The sequence below is a fragment of the Notolabrus celidotus genome, chromosome 4 (assembly GCF_009762535.1).
Source record: "Notolabrus celidotus isolate fNotCel1 chromosome 4, fNotCel1.pri, whole genome shotgun sequence".
Classification (NCBI taxonomy): Eukaryota; Metazoa; Chordata; class Actinopteri; order Labriformes; family Labridae; genus Notolabrus; species Notolabrus celidotus.
In genome coordinates, this window is record NC_048275.1 from 2,684,374 (window position 1) to 2,702,057 (window position 17,684).

At 45.7% G+C, this 17,684-nt stretch overlaps 2 protein-coding genes across 2 annotated transcripts in view; one reads left to right on the plus strand and one right to left on the minus strand.

The window, feature by feature from the left end:
• Positions 1 to 17,684, minus strand: part of macrod2 (mono-ADP ribosylhydrolase 2) — a 420,924-nt gene that overhangs the window by 239,760 nt on the left and 163,480 nt on the right. The window lies entirely within an intron of this gene.
• flrt3 (fibronectin leucine rich transmembrane 3) lies at positions 7,411 to 17,662 on the plus strand. The gene is made up of 3 exons (XM_034682538.1): positions 7,411 to 7,751; positions 13,001 to 13,711; positions 14,464 to 17,662. Exon 3 carries the CDS (start codon positions 14,506 to 14,508, stop codon positions 16,459 to 16,461), a length of 1,956 nt encoding a protein of 651 aa, XP_034538429.1. The 5' UTR covers positions 7,411 to 7,751; positions 13,001 to 13,711; positions 14,464 to 14,505; the 3' UTR covers positions 16,462 to 17,662.

The window sequence follows — 17,684 nt, forward strand, 5'->3', positions numbered from 1 at the left end:
TGGAAAACTTGTTACATTGCACTTAAAAAAATAAAAGTATTTCATATGAAAACATTGTGATAGGTTATTTAATTATTTTATATTAATTTATATTGTATTTATATTATTATTTGTTTCTAATTATAAGTATATATTTATGTATAATTTATCTAAACTGTTCATTTTCATAAAATTGCATTATTTTCTAATTGTTAAATATATTGAGTTTATATGTACATATTAATATATTTACATTTTATTTATATTATTTTGTTATATGTTTCATCATAATTATACATTTTATTGTTTATTTTATATATATTGTTTGTTTTCATTCAATTGTATAATTTTAATTATTGTTCATTATATTTATATTATATTAATATTTTATTATATTAGTGGCTTTGTATTCATATTTGTATATATTTTTTTATTTTAATTATATATTTTTTTCCTTATTTTTGCAGTTCTTTTATTATTATTGTATTCCTATTATTTACATCATATGTATGTATTTATATTTTTTAATATTTTACTATCATAATTTTTGGTGCCCATGATGTCAGTTTTTGTCTCTTTATCTGAACAGGCATTAGCATTCTTTGATTTTACTAGTATCAAATTAAAGTTTAGAATCCTTGTATCATGACTACTTATTAAGTTAAGATCTTGATTGTATAAAACAAAGTTATAAATATTCCTAAAAGCAACATATCCATGTTTTTACAATCTGAAAAGTCTTTAAAATTAAGTTTGACTTGAGAAGAGACAGAAAGTAGCCGACATGTTGCGTCATGTCAGTCGTATAAGGTTCAGTCAGCGCTTACTCGTGCATACAGAGTCCATTGTAAAGTTACCATTTAACTAAAGCTGCAGTAAAGATGCTAAGTTAGCTCATTAGAGGTCTAATGCAGGGATAGTAAAGCGGTTACAAAGCAAGAAAAGACGGGCTTCAATTAGCAACATTAGAGATGAATGTGGACTGTGAAAATACTGTATGCTAATTCCATCTTTTCTCCTCTTTATTGTGCTGATGAGGAGAAAAGGGGGAGTGGAGGGAGGGAGTGCTCTATCTAATCTGATCACAGAGCATTGTGTTCAGAGGGTCATTAACCTATGGGAGGTCCTGAGGTTGACAAGTCAGCGCCTTCCCCCTTTCTACCTTCTTTATGGAGCTGGCTCATCCCCGAGTTCCTCTGTCCCTGCAGACAACACGACAACAAGCAAAGAAAACAAAGGGCGAGGGGAAAAACAGCCGATGGGGCTATTTGCATGACTTGTCATTCTTTCTCAAACACAAGGTCCAGATGAGGACTGACCCGGGGCCCTGGACTTGCCTAAGCAGCAGGAAGTCGGCCCCTTTAGTCTGTTGTTGTTGGCTCTTTTCTTTCTCTTGGCTGCGTCCTGGTCCCAAGACATGCAGGGGTCAAGCTATCCCTCAACATCTGGGATCTGCATCAGAAAGAAGTCGCTGCACGGCTTCAGAGCAGTCCTGTTTCATGTAACTGACGGCTGCTTTAATGTGCATAAAGATCCAACAAGCTGCATCCGTCATAGACTTCTATTTCCCAGCCTCATGCATCTACATCCACACAGAAAAACACACACACACACACTAATGAAATCCAGCATCTGTCTCTGTATTTACACATTCACTGATTTATATTATTTCTCAAAAAGGCTCGTTCTATCCCTGTCACACACATTACACCCTGTGCAAATCAAAATCTGTGAATGCTCCAGCATTACCAACAGCACCTCTCATCCACAAATCCTAGTTAAACTGTTGTGATACTGAAAAGCTGCCTGTCAGGATGGCAGAGCGGAGATGAAAGGCCCACTGCAGAGATTGCTGCTGATTGCCTGTAGAGGAGGAATATGCAAATAAAGCAGAAGGTAAATGAAAAACAAAGCAGGGGGGGTTTTGGCAGAAGGCTTTTTACATGTTCCCCTTTATTTGGCACTGGTTAAGAACACGGAAAGTCTATCAATAATGAATTCCAGTCAGAGCAAGGGAGCAGACGAGAGGGGAAATCAGTCTCCATTTTTCCCCTGTGAGCCCCGGAGCAGTTTCGGGGCCTATTGTATTTCACACAAGCTTTTCAGTGAACGCAGGCTAAGCTTAAGTGACAGATAAACGGAAAATAGAAGGAGATAAAATAATACCCACAACCCGGAGCCTACATACGTACACACCGATCACACTAGGTCAGCGTGGTCCGGCTCACAAGTCCAGAAAGTAGGGCACCACGGCCAGCCGACTGCCGGCCGACTGCAGGCCTCATCGATCCGGCAAAGCAAGAGTGAAAAAAAGTAAATCAATTATCTGGTCCAAAGTCTGCAGAGAGAGTCAAAAACTGGGCGCGTACACTTAACCGTGTCTTTGTCGCCACAAGAGTGGAAGCCACTTTACCCGGCACTTAGCAAAATCAAGTGTCCTGATATATTTAACTGTCTTTGAAAGCACACAACAGAGTAGGAAACAACCCGCCTGTTGTCTAAACACGGTGAAACCGGCCAGGCGGAGAGGAGTGCATACTCGGAGAGAAGGAGGGCACCCATCCTCTTCAACAAAAGATGAGCAGGGCGACAGATTTCCCCCTGGTCTTGAGATAACAGAAACCCAACACCCTGCTCCTCCAGAGGGGCTCTTTGTACGCCTCAGAGAGGGTCAATCAGCAGCCGCTGACAGATGTGTCTGCAGACGATTTAGGAGAGGAAGCCACGGCGAGGTCAGGACCGGGTTGCTCCGCTCCGTCCCCCTGGAGGGAAGACAAGGATCAAGTCAGGATGTCCTCACTGACCTTTTCTCACCTCGCAGGCTGTGGCGTACAACACCTGGGCTGTTTGATAAGAAAGTTAAGCTCATTAACAAAACGCCACTTCATCCCACTGTTCTACCTTTGCATGCACGCAGGATGATGTCTGTTTATAAATCCTATTGTGTCCTGGATTAAAGTGAGAGCCACTCCAGCAGGAAAACAAACAAAGCTACAAAAAAAACAACTCCACTGGAGGTCTAAGTAGTTTTGGCAGATGCTCCAAGTTTAAGTGTCTGTTCAATTAGGCACTCCAGTTAAGATGGCAATCATGGTTAAACCGCGTGCCCATGTGTCAGGTCCAGAGCTGGAACACGCTCTGTTTGTCCTGGCTAAATGACCGGGCAAGAGATGTCAGACACTTAGTCCGTCTAGTGTAGTACGCAGAGTCCTAATGAGGTGATAACATCAGAGAGGAGAGGAGGTCCACATCAGCACATCAGCAGACGAGGGGCGAACAGTAGAGGAAGAGAAACAGAGGATGAACTGGACGTCTGTTGTTGGATATTTGGAGGTTACATCCAAGAGATAGCCGCCTCTTTCAGCGTGCATCTACAAATTGAGTTTGTGTACAAATATTCTTGACATGTTTAGGGGCTTTGCTTTCTCACAGATTGAATTCTTCCCTGACGGGCAAACAGAACTGTGGGCGGAGACATGAGTCCCAGGAGGCGGGACATGACATCAAAAGCAGTAAAACAGACAGATGTGCAGACATCTTCTCTGCCCTCGTTTTGAAAATAATGCCTTCTTCTTCTTCTTCATGACCAAATTCCACCAGATCCGTCTCCGGTCCGTCACGGCACCGGATCTGATAGGTTTCTATTCTAGTCAATGTGTTAACTTCCACTGGATCCGCTCAGTTGCGTTCCGGCTGTGTCTCTGATCCGGCAGGTCGGAGTCCTCCGGATCAGATACACAAGACTTCTATAAACCGTCATGATGAGCGGAGCCAGGCCTGGAGTCAACAGGTCAGAGGTTTCAGAGGACCAGAAAGACAACATGGATGAGGAGAGGAGGACTCTGTCTCATGAAGGTCCTTCTCCGGACTGCAAAACATCATCAGCTCCGCCCACTTTGCTCACCGTAAATCCCTCACCCTCCTGACTTCTTGTAGAAACTTTAAGCCAGGGAAAACTCTGGAGAAAGTCAGGGGGAAAATTGTGGCTATTTGCATTCACACAATCAGCTTTCCAGGAGATTAAAGACCCTTGAGACGGTCTGAAATCAACAGCATGAAAGCTCTGAGCTCATTGAAATAGCAGCGCTTGTTGAGTGACATGTCAGAAAGGAGTTCCCACGTCACACAGACAGGTGAGCATGCCTCACAGATCTAATCGCTGACCCACCGGCACAGACAGGAAGCTGATATTCAGCAGCACATTAACAGAGCAGCTCCGTGTGGCAGGCTGCGCTGTCTGCCCTGTCAGGGAGCCGGAGGGGGAGACACTGGAGATGACGCAGGGCATGGGAGAGTGTCGGCCGGGTCAGGACGGCTGCGCAACAGTCTGACAAACGGTGTGACTCACGGCCGCGGCAGGCCTGGAGGGGATCAAACCCGATGTTTGGCTTCGTTCAAACGTGACACCAAAGAGGGTCAGAGAGAGAGAGCAGGGGAGGGCAGGAGTCAGACCGGGTCAGTTATGTCAGAGAGACTCACTTATATCGTGTGGATGCATCCAAAATGTGGGTCAATATGTGCACGGGTATCCTGGTTCAGTTACAAAACACAGGATCAATGTTGTGTTTGGTGCATGGCGGACGTTTGGAGGAGTCCTTGTTGTGGGTTTCAGATGTCTGAATTTGCGCTTTGATAACTGCAACAGAAATCAGGATAGTGTGGCAGGTATTTCAAGGTTCCTGAACCACACTGTGCAAAACATAGGCATGCACCAAACTCTTAGCAGCATGCATGTGGAACCCAAACGGCCACATTTATCACCCCGAATATATCCAGACTTTCTCCTGCTAGCCTCCTTGCGAAATTTCTGCAAGAGGTCTGATCCAGCTGAAGTGTAAACGCACTTTATGCTCTTTTCTTCCCCCCAGAATGTTCCTCTAAACTTATTCATTGATACTATAAATACGCCCGGTCATGTTGCAGGGATATAAAAGCTACAAATATAATTTTGGCATTGCACTCTGCTTCAGCGTCATCTTGGATATCTTGGAAATAATGCAAAGTGGCTGCAGGGAAATGTTTGTGCTGTGAGGGACGTGTGTAAACGGGCATCTTTGGACACTTTCAGGGGCAGACTTTCCTGGAATGTTCTACAAATACTGTAAATACAAACACTTGCTAACTTCTGTCTAATCTAGAAAGAGGGAAAGAGGTGACGTTGAGATCCTGCATGAGCTAAAGACACAAAAAACACTTTAAGACCCAGAGTTCACTTGCTTTTACACTAGGTGCACTGGATAGAGCCCCAGTGGAAACTGAAGGTACTGCAGCTGTTTCTTCTTCTGCACTGGCGCCAATTTTCCAACGCTTGAGGCAGCCGTTTGATCTGATCGTTTTGTTTTTGCACAACATAGTGAGAAATCAACATTCAGAAGCCTCACGCCATACTGTCAGATTAGCCACGCCCCTAATCATGCATGACGATAAAAAATCATTTAGCTTTAGTGTCATCAAAAACACTTTTTATCCCGGGCTGTAAACATGTTTACTTCTTAAAATTAGCATTTCAGATGCAGGGTTCCTTTGCTTTTGGCGCTAGGTGCACTGGATTGACCCCCAGTGGACATTCAAGGTACTGCAGCTGTTTCTTCTACTGCATTAGCGCCATTTTTCCAACTCTTAAGGTAAGTGTTTGATCTAATCTGAGTTTTTCCACGACATAAAGAGAGATCAACACACAGAAAGCTCAAATCAGCCACGCCCCTTATCATGCATGATAATAAAAAAGCACTTAGCCTCAGTGTCATCAACAACACTTTTTATCTCAGGTTGTAATCACGTTTACTTCTTAGAATTAGCATTCTAGACACCGGCATTCCCTTGCTTTTGGTGCTAGGTGCATTGCATTGAGCCCCAGTGGACACTCAAGGTACTGCAGCTATCTCTCCTCCTGCACCAGCTCCATTTCTCCAACTCTTGAAGTCGATGGTTGATCTGATCTCTGAGTTTTTGCTGAACAAAGCAACTGAAATAGTGAGAAATCAATGCACAGAAACCTCACGCCTGATGTCAAATCAGCCATGCCCCTTTATCATGCATGATAATAAAAAAGCATTCAGCCTTAGTGTCATCAAAAACACTCTTTATCCCAGGCTGTACACATTTTTACTTCTTAGAATTAGCACTCGAGACACCGGCGTTCCCTTGCTTTTGGTGTTAGGTGCACTGCATTGAGCCCCAGTGGAAACTCAAGGTACTGCAGCTTTATCTCCTCCTGCACCGGCTCCATTTCTCCAACACTTGAAGTCAATGTTTGATCTGATCTTTGTGTTTTTACACCACAAAGTGAGTGACATAGTGAGAAATCAATGCACAGAAACCTCACGCCTGATGTCAAATCCGCCATGCCCCTTATCATGCATGATAATAAAAAAGCATTCAATCTTAGTGTCATCAAAAACACTCTTTATCCCAGGTTGTACACATGTTTACTTCTTAGAATTAGCACTCGAGACAGCAGCGTTCCCTTGCTTTTGGTGCTAGGTGCACTGCATTGAGCCCCAGTGGACACTCAAGGTACTGCAGCTTTATTTCCTCCTGCACCGGCTCCATTTCTCCAACTCTTGATATCGGTGTTTGATCTGCTCTTTGTGTTTCTGCACGACATAATGAGAGATCAACAACACACACAAACCTCACACCGTACTGTCTTGATGATGAATTCACAGGATATGAGGAACGTGGGGGTTTTTTTTATGTCACATGTAAACATAAGCAGGATACATCGCTGCCAGCACAGTCGCACACACACTGCCACATAGATTAGCACAATTCTAAATTTGTGTCATGAATTATTCCGGCTCGCTGTGACAACATCATCAAATATTCATGAGCTGTCAAAGTTTTCTGAAACGTCTGCCTTTTTTGTGGCGCGCAGTATAAAGAGATGCATTTTACATTTTCAGATCTGGATTTTTACACCTGCTTGGACAAAATACTCTGGCTTTACAATGGAGAAAAAACATCCCTCGTTCTCTGACGGAGAGGGGGGGAAAGCATTTACACTGTCTCAGTAAAAAAGAACACCTGCCACTGAGAGGAAATTGGCAAATCCCCCGCTGCCAAAAAACCTCATCACAAATTTTCATGACACATCTTGAACAAATATGCAAATGGAGGTTTGAAAAGAGGCTGCAAAATCACACATGAGCTGAAACAAACCGGTAAAAGCAAAGCCTGTGTGTGTCTCACTCAACAAATGAGCACACACATTTTACAACTGCACATTTCCACGCTTTCTGCCCTTCTCCTGCCAGTGAGCAATCCTCTCCAAGCAGCCAGGGACATGCTCATCTCAAACTCTCCCACTGACAGGGAGGAGAGCACTTTTCTCCTTTCCTCCACTCCCCCTAGTGTATCCCTGCGACACTGCATCTTCCCTGTGCATCAACCAAACACACACACACACACACACAAAGAGAGAGAGGGGAGGAGAGAGAGAGGGGAGAGAGAGAGAGAGGCTCCTCCTCCAGATGACATCAGTGCTCTACTGAATCTAGAGGCAAACACAACTCCACATTAGTATTGAGCTCTACCCGTGCACCTATTTCCCTGCACAGCCTACAGATGTGTATGTGAGTGTGTGTGGAGGCTCCAGTAAACACAGCAGAGCTGGAACTCCAGACAGCTCCAGCCTTCACAGTGAGAGGAGCTTTTTTTTAGGGGGGATCCTCACATCCTGGATTGGATTATCAATTTTTGTGAGCCCCCTTTTTTTGAACCCCAGATTAAGTGGATACCTGTTACTGTACATTTTTGGGTTGATTACAGAGGTAAGTGTTCTTGCTGCCTGTTGGGAATGCATCTTTTCCTTCTTTTTTTGGGGGGACCTTCCTTCTTCTTGCAAAAAGGAATTCAAAGTCGTGGAGTTGCTTGTAATTAGTTGCCCTCTTTTTTCCTCTTTGCTTTATTTTTGGATGGTCTCTCACGCGCTCTGAGCTGTAGAATATAACCAAACCGTTTTCCTCCAAATGCGCAAAACCAGATATTTTACGCACAGAAAGTCTGCCTCTACAGATCATCCACGGCTCTCGTGTCATGTCTGCAACTTGCTGCTTCGAATCCTCCTCTGCGCCCCTTTTTATTCTGCCTCAGACCACAACCATCCCCTCTCCTTTTTCCTCTCTGTCTCCTCGCAGAGATGGATTCCGAGTTGCGACACACACTCTGAATTTGCTTTTCGATCACATCCTCAGCACCTTGGTGAAAACATGTGAAAGAAAAGCTCTTAACAGAGACACAGAGACGTGTGAAATCTCTCTCCCCCCTGTCCTTATTCCAGCGTTTGATCATTCCTAGAGCAGTGAGGGGAATAATCAGCAGTGAATACACTAACTTCACAGGATTAGGAGACTGTGTGATTTAGGCTCGGCGTCGCAGCCCGGAGAAGACACCCCGGCGCGCGGGTTGAGAATTGCGTTGCGGATCCCTCAGATCCTGCAGATCCCGCAGACCTGGACCTGAAGGGGGGCAGCTGGAGAAAGTCCACTAAATGCGTCTCCAGCGTCACCGTCTGGAACGACGCGCACCAGTTTCCTATTCATGTGCTGCTCCATTCAAATGTGCATTAACTGCAGAGCCTGTGTGCAGTTACTGCGTGGATGTGCAAACACATCATATGTTGGAGCTGCAGATCTCACAAAGCCTCAGAGTATGAATGTGAGGTATGTGAATGCTGCTGCTTTATTAACAAGCATTCAGGAATAGAGATTACAGCAGACTGTGATGTCAATCAGGGATGCTAATGAATCAACAAACCTGATATTCATCCCATTAAATCAGAAAGCACCAGAACTGGTGCCTCCAATACTCCTGCTCTGTATTTAAAGGCCCTGTAGGGAGTTTTGAACTGGCTGAGAAACAGACTGAAAATGATCCTGATGCCTCTTTATGACCTTCAATAGCAAACAAGTCCATCAGCAGCAACACTGACACCTTCTCTGTTGTAATTTTTGATGCCTCAAACTGCCGTGAGGGGGGTAGGTGTCAGACCAGACCTTTCTGTGACTGTTTTCATGGAAAAGAATCACACTGCCTGATAATGTTGACTGTTAAAAGACAACAGGATGAGGCTTTTTGTTGAAAACACTACTTTTGCATGTATAGGACAAGAGATAAGAGGTATCACTTTGTCCACAAGGGGGGCGCCAGAATTGATACAGAACAAAAGTTCCTCACAGCAGCTTTAAATCAGAACGCACCAGACCTGGACATGAAGGGGGGCAGCTGGAGAAAGTCCGCTAAATGCGTCTCCAGCGGCACCGTCTGCGGCTGTTTTTATTAACAAGCATCCAGGACTGGAGATTACAGCAGACTGTGATGTCAATCTGTGATGCTAATGAATCAACAAACCTGATATTCATCCTATTAAATCAGAAAGCACCAGAGCTGGCGCCTCCAATTCCCCTGCTCTGTATTTAAGTCTTATTGGCAACACCAGGACGCGTTCTGTGTTAATCCAATTTAACATAGCCTTTTATCTGCACCAGGCGATAAGGACATCCATGCTCTTTGAAGCATGATTGATAGCCTAAAACGACTAACAGCGAACACAAACTTGACTCCAGTGTGATGGCAGCTCTTTGTCATGCAGTGTGTTTGAGAGACAAAGGAATAAATAGCCTGTTAAACATGGTAGACATGAGGACAGACCCAGTTGTCTTCACTGATGACTGCCTGAGGCTGAAATCCCCAGTCAGTATCTTTCAGAGGGAATTCACATCGCAGATTAACAACTAACCAGGTCACTACAGACAGGGTGTCTGCTGCAGGAGGAGGGGAGGCATCAGAGGCAAGAATAAGACTTCCAGAGCAAACGAGGCACACTTCAGATTCAGATTCAGCACTCCGAGGAGGCCTAATTCAGTTCTTTTCATAATTTATTTAACCCCCCTGAGCTGCTTCTTTTTCAACACCAAGTTTCAGAGACAAATAATATCGTCTCCTTAAAAAAGAGGCAGAACGTCTGCAAAGCATGAATACTGCAGAACCAGAACCAGAAGGTTAACACGTCTGTGTGTGGTTACAGCAGAGACAGGCTCCTGTGTGCAGCTTAACATGAGGATTCAGTGTTTTGGTGTTTGCTTGTCACACACAGACATTTCATCTTGCAGTGCCTACCACCCCCATGTGGGGAAAAACCACTGCAGCTGCTACAGATCTCTCCTTTCAGGCTGTTACAAAAGAGAGACCCCCGTCTGTCCCATGCAGGCCCTCTCTCCTCCCTCTCTCTCTCTCTCTCTCCCTCTCTTAATGGGCCGGCTAACGGATCATCTGTTCAGCCGGTCTAAAGACAGCGCCAGGAGGCCGCAGAGCAAATCTGGGAAGCCATCACAGATTTTTGCGTATGTTCTGCTCGACTGAAGCATGATTTAGTCTCTGTGAACTCAGATGCGACCGACGAATGTTTCCCTTTGTGTCTCTGCAGCACAGCAGGCCGCTGGCACACAACTTACAGATATGTAAATCAGTGTCAGACACAAGGTGACACGGCGGTCAGAAATCAGGGAAAAGCTCACCTCCATGAGGAGCAGGGGATGAATCCTACTCTTGTTTTTAAAAATGCTGCAGAAAGAGACGTGGAATCTAAAAATATTACTAATATTGTGTGCAATCAATCATAACTCAAAACTATATTATGAATTAGGATGAATAATCAACAGCAGATACAAACAACATTGATTTCCCCATGGAGAGCTCGACTGTGGTTCAAAAATTAATTTCAGGGCTCATGAATAATTTAACAGCCAGCCATTACTACTCCTGCTGCTGCTCTCCGTCCTCTCTGCAGCCTGTGTAGAATCACTCTGTGTTTTACTGAACTCAAAGTCATTATAATCCGCAATACTTCTGACAGGCATGAAATTGTTTCTATTGGAGTTTTCTGCACAGCCTTTCTTGTGCGGCGGATGACTCGGGGGCACGTAGTTCCCGGGCTCTGTTAGAGCAGGCTAATGTGCATTTATGCGTGTTGAGCTCACAATAGCTATCGGTGTCCAAGCTTTGTGCGAAGCCTCCCACGCTCTCCACTGAAAGGTAACTGGCTGAACACACGCACACAATTTCACCAGGATGCTCAATTTAACTTTGCCAGTTCAGATTAAATGAAGCAGAAGCCACTTTGACTGCTGGAGAAATCCCCCTGTCGGCCTGCAGAGCTTATTAGAACGATGGAGAGAAGCATCCATCACTAAAAATGTTGAACTCGGCCTGTGCTGCTCTTAGAATGATTGTATGCACAGGGAAGACGGCGTGTGTGTGTGTGTGTGTGTGTGTGTGCCTATAGGGGTGCATATACTTCTGTTATTAAAAAACAAAGCGTGGACTTTGTGCATTTGGGGGATGTTTATATATTCCCTGCACAAAATAAAAACCGCCTCTCCAGGCTGCTTGTAGCGAACAATAGAGAGGGGCCACTCTCCTGAAATCCGATGAGCGTGGAAAAAAAAAAAGAGGCCTGACTTTGCTCCCCCCTGTTAGCGTGAAGCAACTGTTTCACAGCAGCACAGGGAATCAAACAGAGGCCTTCAACGCGACATGTTCTCCTCTCTTCTGTGATATTTACATGAACGACCACGTGTCCTGAGTCACATTGTGTTCAATCAGCAGATAACAGATCCATGGTGGTGAAAGAAAAGCACACTAAGCAGGAATCTTTCCGCCATATCACCCGTGGAGATATTTATGCCGACAATCATTCTGTCCCACGACCCTTAAAAGCTATTATTCCAAGTGCTGAGAGGTCTCTGGGTCCTCTTGATAAGACCCAAACGCAGACTATTACTTTCTTTTATGTAACGCTCAGAATGGAGGGATTCCAATCAAATGAAGACTACACACTTAACAAAACTCAGAGGATGGAGAAGTTTGGAAAATGAGGTGAAAGGAGCTATTCAGAGGAGAAAAAGCTTGACTAAGTGCTGCATTAAAAGTTCATTCCAACAGAAAGACTGCACATATCCCTTTATCACCCAAACTCCATTACTGAATTTCATCTCTCTCTCCCTCTCCCTCGTCAGACTCCTTTACTCCAGAAGTTAGCAGAGGTCACATCTGGTGCTTTTTCCCGGGACTCTAATCTACTGCTAATGTAATACTGAACCGAGGGGCCGTGTTTGGATGGAGCAGAAGGAAGGGGAGGGGGGGGGGGGCGTTATTATTAGACAGCATCTCAGGAGTTGTAATCAAGTTACAAGCCTCTCAGTTCCCTAATCTTCTCCTTGTCATGGAGCTACAACTGTTAAATAGCCGGGGCCTCTTGTTCCTAATTTACCTTTACGTGTTTTACAGCGACGCGTGGTCACGTGGTCTCGTGGTCTCGTGGTCGGGTCTGAGCGAGGACACGGGGGTATTGTGTTGAAAGAGGAAGTTTTCTGAGGGAGGGGAGATTCTATTTTTACAAACAGAAAGAGAGTGAAGAGAGACAGGCGGGGGTGAGAGGTCACACAGAGGAGCTGACAGGAGACACCACATTTAAATAAGTGCTTCAAACTAAAAGGAGGAAATTCTCTCTCTAATCTAACTCTCCCTGAATCTGATTTCTTCTACTTTTCTCACAAAACGCCAGAAGCAGAGCAGAGAGCCGGATTTAGACCTGCACAGGGGGGGGGGGGGCTCCACCCTCTGCCATTGTGTCAGGGTCTAGATCACTGTTGTCTTTCGTATGCATTCCTCTTCCTGAAAGAAATGCGGTCTGTCGAAAGTGCCCGGGTTGCTAAAGGTCATCGGGCTAAATCAGAGGCGAGGAGAAAGGGTGTTTCTAGATAAGCAATCACAATGTGAGGGGGGTCAGGGTGCAGAATCAAACACATTCTTGGATTTAAATAGATTTCAGCACAATCAACATTTAGATGACTTTTAGTTTGAAAGGCTGAAATCGATGACAGGAGGAGGGGCGCTGGAATAAAACACCCCGTAATGGATTTACTGCGGAAACCAAAAGCTGAATATTCGTCTGCAGCACTTTGTTGTTGTTGTTTTAGTAAAAGCACTAAACGTCCCTTTGCTTCTTTTTCTCTTTCAGCTGACCAGCTCAGGTGTGAGGACGGCACAGCATGACTCCAGCTGCAGATGCATGAAGAAGGCCGGACGCAGAAGGACATCCACCTCTCCCTGTTTGGCTCTTTAGAGGAGAGGCGAACTTTGGTTTTCTGGACCAGATCAGTGGATTAATGTGTTTACAGGCTTGACAAGGGAGCGCAGAGGATTCTGGGTTACCTGAAGACCCTGGAGTACAGAAGTGAACAGGCCTGGATTGAGCCTGTGGCGCGGAGGGATTGGCATGGCTCAGACCAGCTTTGTGTCAACTCATCATGCCTGCCGGGCCTGATTGTGGAAAGGAGCCTTTGCGGAAGCTCAGCCCGTCCTACGCACGGATCACTATACAACACAACAAAAATCTAATTTGCAGTTATGGCTGTTGAGCTCGACAATTCCAACACCCATTAGGATTTTTAATATCACCTGAGAGCGCACGCTTTTGTGTGAGAGAGGGGATGCTTTTTCTACAGGCTTATCTGCCATGGTAAAGGCATTGAAAGCATGAGCCTCTGACAACACAGAGGAGGTCATCGTCCAAACAAGGAGCAGCTCAGCAAACACTGACCTGGGCAGGATATCACCAGAAACCCCTCGGACAAACTTTCCCTTTCAGAGAGGATAAGAGCGAATCCAAGAGGAGAGCTTGATTGGATTTTTGGTGGCTGGAAAGGATTTACCGCATCGTTTAAATCAGGTATGACAAATACAGATGGCTCTGCTTCTTTCCACTCCACTGACCAGACCACAGTTTCTAATGAGACAAGCAGGAAGGGAGGTCAAGGCCGGAATGCATAATTAGAGCAATAAATCAGTATTAGCCTAATTAAAAGGTAACTACAAATTGATAGTGAGGAGGATAAAAAGAGAGCAAGTTGGCAGCTTCTCTTCTGTGAGATTTCTTTACATGCATGCCGCTGTTTTCAGGAGCTTGTTAAACCCCAGAATCAGACCGGGAGACGGCATGGAAGATCTAACAGGCCTTAAGAGTACGTCGGTTTCACAACAGTGCACCAACAAAGCCAGACTCTGTTCCCTCTCGTGGTCTGTAGCGATGAAAGGCAGCCTTTAGATACAGAAACGTGTAAAACAACTCAGGAATGCTATTACGTTTCACAAGTAGGGCCCGAAAAGCCGAGGCACAGAGATTTTATTCAGAGGAGCTCGCAGGCTGGAACATTTGTTATAAATAAGAGCTCTAAAAGTATTTTTATCTCATTGATGCTGCAAAATAAATCCGTGCACAAACAAAGTGTCACTTCCTGCTGTCCAGAAACCCCAATGATCAATTCATATCAGCCTAATAGGAGGAGTGAATCTGATTCTTTCAGCAGTTGTTTAATCTAGAAAGTGCAGCCGGCAGCATTTCAAAAACACAGCAATGATGAGGAATTTGGCTCTCCTGTTCGGGCTCTGTGCATTAAATGTACCCTTTTGTCTTCTCCCCAGGGACTCTTGAGTGATTAGACTGCCAGGCAACACAGCTTCAAGATGGTGCGTCCGTGCGAGGCCTTTATCCTCTTCCTCATCAGGATCGGGCTGCTGCTGGGTCTCGCTAACCCCCTGGTGACCTCTGCCTCGTGTCCCTCGGCCTGCCGCTGCGACGGGACCTTCATCTACTGTAACGACCGTGGCCTGACTTCCATCCCTACTGGCTTACCCTTAGACGCCACAGTTCTCTTCCTGCAAAACAATCGCATCAAGAGCTCCGGCATCCCCACGGAGCTCCGCAGGCTGGTGAACGTGGAGAAGATTTATCTGTACTGCAACAACCTGGATGAGTTCCCCACTAACCTTCCACTGGGGCTGAAAGAGCTCCACCTGCAGGAGAACAACGTCCGGATGATTACCCACACCTCTTTAGCTCAAATCCCCTACATCGAAGAGCTGCACCTGGACGATAACTCTGTATCAGCTGTCAGCATCGAGGAGGGCGCCTTCAGGGACAGTACCCACCTCAGACTGCTCTTTCTCTCCAGAAACCACCTCAGCACCATCCCTTCAGGCCTCCCCATGAGCATCGAGGAGCTGCGCTTTGATGACAACCGCATCTCCTCCATCTCAGAGCAGTCGCTGCAAGATCTCATTAACCTGAAGAGGCTGATCCTGGACGGCAACCTGCTCAACAACCGTGGGATTGGGGAGATGGCTTTCATCAACCTGATCAACCTGACCGAGCTCTCGCTGATGAGAAACTCCCTGACATCACCGCCGGCCAACTTGCCAGGCACCAGTTTGGAGAAGCTGCAGCTACAAGATAATCACATTAATCGGGTTCCCCCCGGAGCTTTTGCCTTCCTGAGGCAGCTGTACCGCCTGGACCTGTCCGGCAACAACCTGAGCACCCTCCCTCAGGGTGTGTTTGAAGATCTGGATAATCTCACACAGCTCCTCCTGCGAAGCAACCCCTGGCAGTGCACGTGCCGTATGAAATGGGTGCGTGACTGGCTGCGGTCACTCCCCACCAAAGTGAATGTGCGCGGCTTCATGTGCCAGGGTCCCGATAAGGTCAAAGGCATGGCGATTAAAGACCTCACCACGGACATGTTTGACTGCTCAGACACGGAGCTCATCTCCACGTACGAGACCAGCACGGTCTCCAACACGCTGCGGCCCTCGCAGCCTCAGTGGCCCTCGTTTGTGACTAAGAGACCCGTCGTTAAAGCGCCTGACTTCGGTCGGAATTACCACAGCACCACCACCATGTCTTCAGGCAGAAAGATCATCACCATCAGTGTGAAGTCGAGCAGCGCCGAAGCTATACACATATCATGGAGAGTGTCACAGCCGATGACGGCCCTCCGGCTCAGCTGGCTGAAGCTGGGTCACAGCCCTGCCTTCGGCTCCATCACCGAGACCATCGTGCAGGGCGAGAGGAGGGAGTACCTGCTCACCGCGCTGGAGCCAGAGTCTTCCTATAGGATATGCATGGTTCCAATGGAGACCAGCAACATTTACCTGTCAGACGAGACCCCGGTTTGCATAGAGACAGAGACTGGTTCTCACAAGTCGTACAACCCGACCACGACGTTGAACAGAGAGCAGGAGAAAGAGCCTTACAAAAATTCCAGTCTGCCTTTGGCTGCTATTATCGGAGGGGCCGTGGCTCTTTTGGCAATAATCATGTTGGCACTGGTGTGCTGGTATGTCCACAGGAACGGTTCCCTTTTTTCCAGGAACTGCACCTACAACAAGGGCCGCCGGAGAAAGGACGACTACGCTGAAGCCGGCACTAAGAAGGACACCTCCATCCTAGAAATACGAGAGACTTCTTTTCAAATGATTCCTATAAACCACCTGCCGGTGTCCAAGGAGGAGTTTGTCATACACACAATTTTCCCACCCAATGGCCTGAGTTTATACAAAAGCCCACACAGTGAGAACAATATTAACAACAGGAGCTACAGAGACAGTGGAATACCAGATTCAGATCATTCCCATTCATGATATTGCGCATGGCCATTCGTGAAGAGCGTGCGACTCAAACAGAGTGGCAAGACTTTTACAAAACACTGGATCTATAAGACTAAGGAAGCAATGTTCTGTACATTTGCCATATAATTTATATTTAAGGACATTTTATGAAGACGGAGAACGTTCCAGTTGCAGGCCATCACTGATCCATCAGTGGGTATTGTGACTAACTGCAATTCTATATTTTAGGGATTTGTAGTAATTTGTACTGTATTTCCTTTGCTTAAGGTTATCGACCAACTAAAAGAAACTCTGTGTTACACTGAGATATGATGACTTGTCAACTGTGAAAGTGGGTTTTCATTGCTGTGTTGAACAATCAGACCTTAGAAAACCTTGTAGTATAAGCACAGGTCATTCTTTTAACTTTGTGGCTGTCTGAAAAACAAAAAGGCAAAAAAATGACATGAAGTAAACTACGGCACAGCTCTCTTCAACTAATTCGCAAAAGCAGGCATGTTGCCCTCGAGCAGTCAGTAGCTGTCTCCACGTACTTCGGACCAAGAGTATCGCTCTAGTATTCACCGGGTATCGATTATGAGTGAGTAAAAATGAGGTGCCATGCTTTATTTCTCTGCTTTGTTCAGTGTGTGATTTTTCTTTTCTTTTTCCTGTTTGCAAAAAGAAGAAACACAGCGATGGGCGACCCGCGCAGGGCCGCCGTGTTTCTGATAGGATTGTAGGCCACAGCACAGGGCAGATAAAGCACACCGACCTTAAAAAGGAGCTCCTCAGAACAAGTAGACTGGACAGGCTGACACAGAGGACCCCCCACTATCTCTATTTGTACAAGCCAACAATGGCCCGACGACAATGGCGGCATTCTTTAGTACCATGTACCATACGTCATGTAGTCAGCAGGCCCTAAAGACGCGACACGTTGGCTCTCATTAGACGTCCCACAGTGGCAGCGAGCGAGCGAGCGACTCCTTGTTATGAGTATTATTTTGTATTATTTTCCAAATGAACACACTTTTATGTTTCCACAATTTGAAGTTAACTGTTCTTAACAATTGAAAACCAAAGTGCATTGTATGCCCTTTGGCCAGTCTTGTATGTGCCTTGATCCAATGCTTATTGTATTTAGCTTTTTAAGAAACCAGTGACTTTTTTTCATACACACTTGAATATGAAAATATTGGTCATATTACAGAATAAAAGTGGACAAAAATAACTTTGCTCTTTCTTACTTTGAG

Coding starts and splice junctions, on each gene's coding strand:
- flrt3 (XM_034682538.1), top strand. CDS start 14,506: ATGGTGCGTCCGTGCGAGGCCTTTATCCTCTTCCTCATCAGGATCGGG.